The sequence below is a fragment of the Nannospalax galili genome, unplaced genomic scaffold, assembly GCF_000622305.1.
Source record: "Nannospalax galili isolate Female #2095 unplaced genomic scaffold, S.galili_v1.0 scaffold556, whole genome shotgun sequence".
Lineage (NCBI taxonomy): Eukaryota > Metazoa > Chordata > Mammalia > Rodentia > Spalacidae > Nannospalax > Nannospalax galili.
The window spans coordinates 1,156,231-1,168,429 of record NW_008338253.1 but is presented as its reverse complement, the minus strand read 5'-3'; the positions used below and the strand labels follow the sequence as shown (position 1 = coordinate 1,168,429).

At 38.0% G+C, this 12,199-nt stretch overlaps 1 protein-coding gene across 1 annotated transcript; it reads right to left on the bottom strand.

Moving 5' to 3' along the window:
* Nucleotides 1-269: 269 nt before the first annotated feature.
* Dynlt3 (dynein light chain Tctex-type 3) lies at nucleotides 270-9,563 on the bottom strand. The gene is made up of 5 exons (XM_008833049.3): nucleotides 9,424-9,563; nucleotides 7,380-7,421; nucleotides 3,072-3,195; nucleotides 2,408-2,485; nucleotides 270-2,119 (listed from the first exon to the last, which is right to left on the bottom strand). Exons 1-5 carry the CDS (start codon nucleotides 9,451-9,453, stop codon nucleotides 2,043-2,045), a joined length of 351 nt encoding a protein of 116 aa, XP_008831271.1. The 5' UTR covers nucleotides 9,454-9,563; the 3' UTR covers nucleotides 270-2,042.
* Between the last annotated feature and the right edge of the window lie 2,636 nt (nucleotides 9,564-12,199).

Genomic DNA, 12,199 nt, shown 5'->3' with positions numbered 1-12,199 from the left:
TAAAATGATAAAATAAAATTCACCAAGTAGAAGCTATTAATTAAATTGTAATAATGAATACTGGATTTTGGTAGCTATTTCTTTTGATATAGGGTCTTTCGATGTATCTCAGACTGTACTCGGGCTCTTGTGTGTTGCTATTTTAATGATACGTATTATGTATGATAGATTCATATAGTTCTACATTTTTTCTTCCCCATTCATCATATTTGGAATTTATTATAATAAGCACAATGACAACTCTTTAATTGATCAACCAGAGTCAAAAGTTCAGCACAGAAAGGTAATCTTTATTATATTTGAACTAGAAACAGAGCAGGTAGCAAGCTTACGAGGTATGATTTGATTATTTTTAAATGAGGCCTCAACAACGATAATCAAATATAATCCTTACTTGAACAGATAGTTTGGTCAATATTATAATACCCAGGGGCAGAAGAGCCAGCAATATAAAGTAACACCAAGGTTTATGACAAAGCATTTCTGATGTGCCAAAAAATACAGATCACTGCCTTAAACTCTATCTTTGCATTCCTGTCATCTTCCTCCTAAACACTGAACAAGTACAGTTACTCAGCAAAATATCAGTTCTGTACATAATACCCATATAAGAATCCCACCTCAATATTGTTAATATTAATCCAAAGCTTTTCTTTTTCTCTAAACATTAAATGAATCATGATTCCAGTCCTTACATGGATTAGTGTCAGTGGTAATCTGCAAAATTAATTTTGTTTTCAATGTTAAGTAGAAGATTGACTTCACATTTGGTGGCCAGCTTTGTACCCTAATTTTTATCTTTGATTTTCTTAATAAATTTAACTATATTTCATAAGCCCTGAGATATTAGATAACCTGCTAATGATTGTTCACTTTTAATTTATACTTTACTACACTTAGTTCAGCCCCACATAAGAAGTATTTTAAATTACTTACAGATGCTTATAACTAAAGCAATAATAAAATATACTACTTGTACAGCTAAGACTACCAGTAAGGCCTTTATCTAAGAGTTGCATATTTCATGTATTTTTAATGTTAGAAGCAACTCTTAAAATTGCATCTAGAATTCTGTCACCAATAAGTGCTTTTCAATTTATATAGTTCTACATGGTGAACCAGGCTCTTTTCCTTTCTTGTAGATCGAATCCTTTTCTTTTTCCCTTCTTCAAACACAAATACTAGTTTTCCAACTGAACTCCTGCTAGAAGGAACTGAGCACATGAACAGCATACTGAGAGCTGTAATGCCTAGCAGAGAAATATGTTCATAGCACACATTCAATAAATGTCTGTTCCTCATGGAATAAGTGGATTGTAAGGCAGCTGTCTGAGTCATATACTGCTCATAGCATACTGTAACTAATTTTGCTTAATTAGAAAATCTGGGTTATCGGATTTAATTCCACCTCAAGTATAAATGAACAGATTGAAATTTTAAAAAATGGATTCGCCAGTTCTCAGAAAAACTCAACAAGTTAATCATAAGTGCTATTATAGCACTAGTTGATTGAAGGGGAAAAGCAAAATTACTTTCCATTAAATATATATATATATATATACACACACATATAATTGCATATATATAATTCAACGAAGGGAAGAAATTAAAATAAACCAAAACGTAATTATCTAACTCATATAATTTTCTCTGCATTTCTCCTTGTAGCTTTTTTGTTCACATATTTATCTCTGTTAAGTTTTCTAGTTTAAAGATAATTTTACTATCTGAATAGATATCCCCATCTCAGGAACATGATAATGTAAGTGAATGACTTGTATTTTTATGTCAGAACATATTTCTGCATTTATTTTTGGCTAACATTTAATTTACCTACTTAAAGGATGCTGTATAGAATATGATATAATCTGCCAACATACCATTTATTAGAGTTTTGCTTATAATACTCAGTGTTTTATTGATAGCTTTGAAGCATATTGCACACTTGTCACCTAGCACATGAATAAGTAACCATTACTCTTTTAGAAAGGATACACTCAAAACGCTTAAGTTAATGGCATTAGCCCAACCTGTTTAGTTGATTACAGGACAATTGCAATTGCAAAAACATTAACGATGCAGTTCATGGTTCGGTTCTCCCATCTTACAGTGCAGGTTCCTGAAAGCATACAAGCAAGGACTTTGATACATCAGGAAAATATCAAAATCCTCAGGCACCACACACACCCCCCCCCCACATACACGAACACACAGATTTTAACAATATTTTATCTAACCTGTTATATCTTCATATTTCATAGTGGTCTGAAGTCATACTATGTACAAAGCAATTCTACTAATACAATCTTGTAAGACTTTAATGAGAGTTAAGTAGGCAGCTGATAAAAAGTACAGACTGAATTTCCTGGAATTTTGAATCCGTGTAAATTAATTTAAAGTCTCTTACCATCAGACGTAGTATCCCAGAAACAGGAGCTGGCTGTGTGAAAGCCATATGCACTCTTCTGCACCACCGCACAAGTCACTACAAAGAAAATCATAAGATGACATGTATAGGAAAAGGGAAAGAACCAAGATCGAAGTGCTTTAGTTCAGAACTCCAAAACCTTTTAAAAAAGTAGCACAAAATAATTCAACCAGTGGACTCATAAAACTCTCCTGTTTTGATTATTTACCACGAAGGCTTTAACCTCAAAAGGATTCAGCCAGCTCATGGCCCACTATAAGCACTTCAGACAAATTCTTGGTCAAATTCTGTGCTCAGTACCTTTAGAAGATTTCAGACAGAAACACGGGAAATATTTCACTGTGTAAGTAGTATGTGGAACTTCAGAGGCTTATGCAGAGGCATGGATTGGTGAGTGGAAGACATCACTGAAGGGTCTGAGTGGAAAGAAAAATGATGCTGCCAAGGCAAGTAGTTTGAACTGCTTTTGACTGAAAGAAGTCCATTTTCATGTAAAATTGTGTACTAAATCAAAACGAATAAGCTAGAAGTACTTCCTAGCCTGTTAGTATCCCACTACATTGCCTAGGATTCACATACATTCTTAACATAAGAAGAAAGGTGTGAAAAGTAGTGAGGAAGGATACCACACATCTATACTCACCAATGTACTTATATGCTTTTCCCAACTTAACCAAATGCGCTAGGCATTGCTCCACGATACTTGCGGTCCATTGGTTGATATTGTTCTGATTGTAGTCTTCACCGCCTAAGACCCCATCAACACACTAGGAGAAAGGGCAGTTCAGTTATCCCAAATGAACAAATTTTATACATACTGAAAGAGAAATGTATTCAAGGCATAACCTGTTACAGCATTACAGAAAGCACACATTTGATGTTTGTTGTACACTAACTGCTTCCGAGTTTTCAAAGCATTTCCACAAGCATTATCTCATTCCATGAAATACTATGGGTCACATAAAGACAAATTTTCCAAGGCCTCTGTGGTAAAGAACTTAATCTAGTAGTGACACTAATAAAATAATTCTACTATTTGTAACCCAGAGTAATTGTAGGCAATAAGTCATAAAATGATTACAGGGCAGAGAAAAGATTAGGAAAGGATGATATTAATTAGTTAAAGAGTGGCTTTGAAACACTTGAGATTAAAACTCTGGCTCAGCTGCCAAAAACAAAGGATGGGACTAATTTAAAAGCACAGTTCTCGTGTCCAATAATTATAATCTCATTCACACTATAGAATTGCTAACACACCTGCCAATGAAAGTAAATAAAGATACTCTAGAAAAAGAAAGTAAAAATATCCCAGAGTGTTTACTTGCATCTACTTTTGACACCTCAGTCCTGGGTTTGAAGGCCAGATTGGTACCTATCTGTTGTGTGATCTTTAGTAAGGGACCTACCACCTTTAAGTCACTATTTCCCTGATCGTCACATGAGAGAGAAAGCAGTAGCACCTCAGTTGCTGAAGAGATGAGATTAGATAATGAATGCCAAGTACTCGATCACTGTGACAGGCACAGAACGAGCACACAAATAGCTATCATCATTATCATTATTGCTATTGTTATTTTGCATGTAAGTGATAGTATGTGGAAAATAAAGTATCCAATTCAGCTTTATAATCTCGATTAACACATACACAAACATATGACCATATGTCTTCATTGAGTATAATTGGATTATAGTCAAAGTTTATAAGGTGTTCATTGATATAGAAGCTTTAGCTGGATATTATAAAATCTTTACTAATAGTAAGATATAAAAAACGAACTTAAATAATTTAAAGGGGTTGATGGAGTTAAAGTGGGCCAAATTACTCTTGAAATTTCAATAGCATCAAGGCAGCAGCCTAACAGTCAGGAGAACAAGATTTTAATTCTGTCTTTACCATTAACAAGATGATGAACTTGGGCCAAACCATTTCTACTGTCTGATGACCTTTAGTTGATGGGAAAACATGATCACACTTTTGTTTATTTCTGTTGTTTTAGTTTTTTGAATGTCATCTAATAGCACTATTCTCTAAGTTCTGCTCTAAACAACAGAAAACAATGCAGGATGTCAAGAACCCTGCTGATTACTTTTAACTAATAGTTAACCTAACTAGTTCCAATAAACCTGGAAGCACACTACACAATGAGATCTTTACACAGCTTTGTATTAGACACAGAGCAGGTATTCAGTGTTTGTTACTGAAACAAAATTGACTTTGATATACTATCTGGCTCTCCTAAATTAAATACACTTTAGACTGAGTTTCAAGTTAATTTCATTTCTAATTCATTTCTTCTTTTCCAAAAATTTGGAGATGGGGGAAATTCTGCCACTACCTAAATCAAATGTATTCATATTACTGGTAAATGAGTGACCTTGAGAGTTCAACAATTAAAGTTGAAAAGAGGGGGGCAGGTGCTCAGATCAAGAAATTAAAGGAAAATAAGATGGGTATGAGATAAAGAAAACAGAAATAACTGCTGAAATAATGGAACTTTCTAGGAAGTGCTAAAATGTTTTAAAGTGTACCTGGATGTTTAACCCTTTTCAGTACCTCAATGGAAATCTTTTAACGGCATAGAAAGGTTGACTCGGAAAGGAAAGGCAAAGGTGAGAATAAAGACATGTGTCTCAAAGGAACATGTACTAAACCTAAGACTTTAAGTGTCATCTTTGCTGCTAAAAAATTAGAGTTCAGTTTGTTTCAATATATTTTCAGTTAAATGATACATCGCTAAACATATTCTCAAAAATATTTCAGTAAAATTTGTACTATTAAATGCATCCAGTAAGTTAGGTGTGGTGGTGTGTGTGTATAATCCCAACACTTAAGAGTTACAGCCAGAATATCAAACTGGACGCCAGCCTGGGCTACACAGCAACACTCCTTCTCTAAAACACAAAGGAAATAAGAAAAAGAAATAAAATGTACCTATTAGCTTCTAACACCACATAACCACTCTCTCTCATTCTTTCCTCTCTTCTCTTTCTCTCTCACACATACAGACACACACACAAACATACAGACACACACATGCGTGCACGCACATACACACACATACACACACACACCCTACAAGTTTAAGAAGCAGTTACTTTAATGTAATAAAATCTAACCCTACCATATCCACCCAAATTCTCCTTTTCTAAGGATTATTTCTATATTTCCAAATAACATGTATACTGCTATTTCTTGTTTAAGAGCTATAGAAAACATCTATAGAATTCCTATGACAGATGAAAAGTAAGTTCCCTCAGACCACCCGCCAGCTTCCTCCCACCTCCTTCTCTAAAAATAGTGAATTCGGTATATTTAATTCAATATATTTACACTGATAGAAACATATTTCTTCCTCACTCACGATAGTTCCTTGCATACAGAAACTTTCTCCTTAACATTCCCAACTTCTTCTTGCCCTCATCATCCCTTGCTTTGGAGATGGCGTGAAGTGCTTGGCTGGTGAGTGACCAGCATTGTTCTACCATGCCCATCTGAGAAAGTCAATTTCCCAAACATTTTGGGCTTCGGATTTCATTTATTTTTCCATCTCTACCCAGACCAATGAGAACATCAGCCTGTGTGTTTGTCTTTGCTGATTCACATTTTCCTTTGTATGCACACAAAGCCAGCACTGCAAGTTCTGAACTGAGCAGGGGTTAATAAAGCAAGCAATAGTCATCAACCTAGTTTTATCGGAAATAAAGGTGGTGTTTTATTCTAATGATATTTTTGTCTTTTTATACGGTTCAAAAATTGGGTAAGGAAAAAATATATTAAAGCACCTCTTCCAAAGATTCATCACCTTTTATTTCATGTCCACTGACCAAAAATGGTCTTATGGTTCTACTTGAAAAAGTAAGATTATTGTTACCTCTACCTCCCAACTGCTTTTGTCTGTGCTTTGAAATTGTCAAGGTATTGAAAACATTTGCATCCTCTTTTAATTAAATATTCTTAAATATATTAATTTATATTATATATTTTAAATGTTCAATAACTTAATATCCTAATACATGATTCTTCACTATTAAAATATAGCAGGGTTTTCAGTGTCTTCCTAGCCCTATGAGATGTTGAGCTTATCCTACCAGTACAAGGCTAGATCAGCATGAGCTCTTGATAAGATGATTACCTTAGAGAGGTCAGGCAAGTCAGGAACTCTCTTGGTGAATGCCCAGAAGGCAGAGCCTATCCAGCCCAGACGTCTCAAACAAGCCTTGCTAGGACATAGGCCCCAAAAGCCATACTCACAATTGAAACCTGCTTTTTTGGCCAGGTCATTTTTTTTCCTAGGACTTGGCAGAGTTAAAGATGACTAAGGACTCTTAAACTGTTCATAAGTATCTTTCTTACCCACAGAGTAGTCTGTATTAGTAACACTAGAATAACTGAAGCTCTCTAGTAGAACTGATTCTGAAAAAGAACTTCTTTTCTATTTGCCTGACAACAAACTAGATTTCATGTTTCAAACAGTTTTCTGAAGATTTTGGTTTATGATCATATCAATGTCTAAAAGATATTATGCTGTGCTAAAATAAGTGCATAATATCCAAAGGCAGGAGTTTGTAGGGTCTTTTACCTAATTAAGTTGCACACATACTTTACATTATAAAAAGTACATATGTATACATATACATATATACTCCTGCTTTTATAGCATTAACATTTAAAGTTATGATTTGTCTTCTGGAATAAAAGCTCTTATATTCTAAAGACAGGATAACAAGTTTAAAACATAGCCAACCAGTTTTTTAGAGCAAGATGTCTGTTCTCTTTCAGAAAAAGGCCAGATAGGTCTTATATGAAACAGATTCCTGCAAAGAGTGACTAATATTTTAAAGTCTGGATTTTTAAGATTAATATTTCTAATGTAGTGAAAATAAAAAATCAAATTTTATATTTTTTCCATCAGTATAACAAGCTTCAAGATGAACATCAAATGTAACTCACCTCTTTGACGATATTGTGGGCTTCTTCAGCATTAAAGCCAACCTAAAGAGAAAAGACAATATAAAAGTTTGGGCTACCCTCAGCTGGCCTAAGAACGTGTTAGTAGAAGAAGACATAGTGCTAAGAAACACCGTGTCTCCTGAAGGTGCTGATCCTATTCCTTGTGGATGCTGATCCATTAGGACTGGGCCAGGACTAGGCAACTATACCACTTTGAAAAGTACTTTCACATTAGTGACTCTGATGAACATTCTAGAGAATCATATATTATAAAGCTCAGGAAATTAGCAGGTGTTTGCTCTGTGTTATAAGCATACAGGAAATCATTTCAGCTACATGAAAGAATATTGTTACCCATAAGAAAAGAAGGCTCAAATGGAAATTTTCAGTTTTATTTTTAACTTATGAGGCAAAAAGTGGATTTTCTAAATTAAAATACTTTATCACTCAAAACTAATGTCACTTTAATTCTATAAACTGGTCTGACAATGCTGTCCCTTTCCTTTGGAGTAGCTTGTTAGAATCCTGAGTTAACAGTATTATCAATGACATCTATATGTCCTCAAGTACAGAACTAGGTTTTGTAATAAGACTGATCAATCAAATACTTCAGGTAATACAAGAATTATTCCCATGGAAATATTCTGGGTGCTTTATGACAATAGCATTTTTTAAAAGCCTTTATGCAACTTAAAACTACTTTAAACAAGTAAATTCTGAAATTATGATTTTGAGTATAGATTTAAATTTTTAACTCTGTTAATTACTCTAGAATTTCCCAATCCCCCATCCCCCCACCTCCCTGAAAGGAATAAAAAAGTATCTAAATACTTCCAAGCATTATAAAAACAGGTGTCATGATTGGGCCCTATGAAAATGTGCCATTTTACATTAAAATCACACCCAAAATTCGCCTAAGAAACAAAGGATGAACATTTGACTTCAATTTAGGAAGTCATCTTAAAATATGGATGTATCAGGTGGCCATGGCAACACATATAATTTAAATTGTTTTTTTTTTTTTTTCCTTTTTTTCTGTGGCTGGAACCTAGGGCTTTCCACATGCACTCTACTAATGTGCTGTATCCACACTTCTTTTTAAATGTATGTATTTAGGAAGTAGTGCTGGAAAAGATCCCCTTTGCACCGTTGCTGGGGGTTATGTATGAGGGACCGCTAACCATGTAATTGGGGGGGGGGCAAGTCCTTTTCTGTAACATTAGGTTGTTTAACCATTGACCTTCAAGGATGTATGCAATCTACAATACAGGCGCTTCTCATTCACCAGTAGCTGTCTCTGGACAGAAAAATATGTCTAATTCTGTCCTTGAAAACTTATAAATTATGCTGCAATTCAACAGGCCTCATCCTGCAAGTGGTTGGAACAAGAGTTGTAGTGTTAAGTCAGAGGCCTGAGTTCAAAAGGAGCATCTGTTGTTCCTTGGGGTTTTAACTTGGGGCCAGTCACTTAGCCACCACGTAAAGTCAGAGCCCCCCCATCGGTAAGAGGAAGATAAATGACATCAGGGAGTTCTGGTAAGGCTTGGGGAAACCTGAATTACTGAGCAGAGACTCTAAAGCCATAAAGCATCTCCTCCAGTCCACCCAGCGGAGAGTTCCCAGGGACCGCGGCTCCAGCTCCAGGGGAAGTAAAGGGGTGGAGGAAGGAGAGGGAAGACTGGTTTTCCAGGCCTGCCTGGCAGACGGGCGGGGCCTGCCACCCCCCAAGCACTCCAAGTTAGGCCTCGCTCAACCCCACCAGGTCCTCCTAGACCCCCGCTATGTGCCCTAGGTACGCCGGGTCACCCTGATCGTCTTCAGGTTCAGCCCACCCTCAGGTTCTCGGGGCGGGGAGGGAGAGACAGAGAGACGAATGGGTAAGGCAGATCCGGCCCCCAGCGGATCCCCGTCCTTCCGGCAGACCCCGGCTCGGAGGACACAGCATCCTAACTCTCCCAGAGCCGGCGCTAAGAGACCACCCGACAGGGACCCCGCAGCCAGGCAGGCGGGGCCGAGGGGCGCTCGCGGCGCCGAGGGGCGGTACCTCGTCGCTGTGGCGTTGGTACTCCTCCATGGTGGCTCGGCTCTCCCAGGGGGCGGAGCGAAGCACTAGTCGAGCTAGGCAGCCGCGCACTGGCCTCCCGGGGGCCCCGCCCCCCGTTTTAGACCCGGGGCCTCTGTCTCGACACAGGCCACGCCTTTGTGTCGTAGGGGTGCGCCCTGAAAACTCGCTGAGGGGCGGGGTCAAAGGAGAGGGAGGAGGGGCTCCGAGTGACGTAGGCGTCTCGCTGGGTGGAGGGGGCCTCTTGGGCCTGAAGTCAACTTCAGACCTGGCTGTCTCTCTCCACTGATCTTTCAGAAAATAAGAGATGTATGTTAAGAGCCCGGAACCAAACCAGTGTGGTCAGCGGGTCTAGACTCCACACAGGAGGATTAAGGCTCACTGCTGTGGTTCTTTGTACATAATTTACTCATTCACAGTTATCCAGCAAATGGATGTAGTTAAGGCAAACATAAGCAACTTTCATTTGTCCGCTTACTAGCTGATTACTTCAAACAGAATCCCTCAACAGATTCGGGTTTCCCACAGGAAAACATCTCCACCATGTGACCGGTTCTAAGGGTCAAATAAGACACTGTACACGCAATTAAAGTTGATGCTCCTCTTCCTTCAAGACTTTTATAAAGAAATACATGACTTAGTCATAAATACAGTATGTGGTAGAAGAGGTATGCCAACTCAAGTCCTGCAGTCTGATAGCACAGCCCAAGCTCTTGACCACTGTAGTGCGTTTCCTATGGCAGCTGTTACAAATTACCACGGGTCTAGTGGCTTAAAGCAGCACAAATATTTCATAGTTTTGGAGGTCAGCTATGTAAATGGCTCCATAGGATGCAGGTTCTTCCTGGAGACTCTGGAGGATGCCCAGTTTGCTTGCTGTTTACAATTTCTAGAAACTGCCTTCCTCCGGATTCAAAGCAGGGGTCACCTCTCCTGTGGAACTCTCCTGTGGAACTCAATCACATCCACCCACATAGTGCTTTTAGCTATGTAAAATAACACATTCACAGGTTCTGGGGATTTAAATGTGAGTATCTTTTGATGGGGAGTAATATTCACCCTACCACAATGATTTTTCTATTTTGTTTCCCATAACCATAGTTAAAAGATTTTTAGTTTTCTAATCCAATTCTCTTATTTTACAAGTAAAACAGGTATTGAGAGTGATGAAGCTACTTGTAACAGGCGCATAGGTGTTAATTCTTGTGCTCTTCAAATTCAGACCCTTCAATTCGCCACTCAGCATATGAACTTAGAACCAATTAAAGCTATTTATTTGATAAAGTGCATTTTGTTTTATTCGTGCTCTCACATTGGGCGATCATGCAAGTTCACTGAAAAAAAAAAAGTTGTGATTGGGCCTGGAGAGCCCTTGGAGCTCTTCAAGACAATGCATGTTTGATTCCTAGCACTCACATAGCTGATCACAACAAATTACAGCTCCGGTTCCATGGAATCCAATGCCTTTCTCTGGCTTCCACAGACACCAGGCACACAGGGTGCTCATACGTATATACATGTAGGCAACCACTTAGACACATAAAAATAAATCTTTAAAATACGTTGTGTGTGGCCACCAGGGGTGTAGTCACAGGACCTGAATGGATTATCAAGGAACTGAAAAAAAACCAGGGCACTCATGCGGTTTTATATCTTTACTCTTATTTCTTCACCCACGCACGAATGCCAAAAGCACAGACAACTGTTTATGTACTCGCTCATTAGAATTACAACTGAATATTTATAGAGCAAATAATAATAATAATGATAATGTGGCCAGAATATAGTAGTTCAGTAAAACATGAGCATTATCACCACAGTATGCCTTCTTGGGAGAGCACGTGTCTCCTGAGAAACTAGGGGAGTGCCAGCATTCCAGAGATAACTCCCCAGCAAGCATTCTTGCATAAAATTTCTCATAAGACAAGGCTCTACAGGCATACATGCTCAAGGTTACAGCTTAATTTACCAAGCATATTTTTAAAGCTGTAGTAATGCTATTTCATAGTCCCTTCACCTGTGATTGCAATTCATATTAGATGCATGAATTTTTTCAACATTATTCAACCAGAGCTTTCCCCCTATGAACAATTTTAGCAGTCTGTTTACGAGAAGGATTGGTGTTGGCTTTGTGAGCAACCAACATTATTTCCCCCAATGAACTTTTTCTATGTCTAGATGGTTCAGATCCTGAAGTTGATTACTGTTAAGGCTGTAAAAGAATACACCATCATGTCTCAATTTTATGTGATGTGTAACATATGAAAAATTTAAGAATGGAGTGCTGAAGTTTTGTTTCAATTCCCATCCTTATGTAGTAAATTGCCCCAGAATTCAGCTGCATGTTTATTTTATCATGTCATACCCATGGACTCATTTTGTGTATCTCTGTATGTGTGTATACTGTTTGCATGTAAACAGTTGCATGTGAATGCACATGTACGTGTGTGTGCATGTATATGGAGAATACAGATCAGTATTAAATGAATTTTTCAATCACTCATCACCTTATTTTTTGAGACAGGGTCTCTCAGTGAACCTGGAGCTCCCTGATTCAGCTAGACTGGCTGGCCAGCCAGCCTCAGGGATCCTCATGTTTCTGCCTCCCCAGCATTGGGATTATAGATGCTCACTGCCCTCTGAGACTTTTTTTGCTAGTTTGTTTGTTTGTTTGTTTTAGAGACACAGTCTCACTGGCTACCCTGAACTTATTATGTTGAGCAGGCTGGCCCTGAACTCACAGAGATCCACTTGCCTC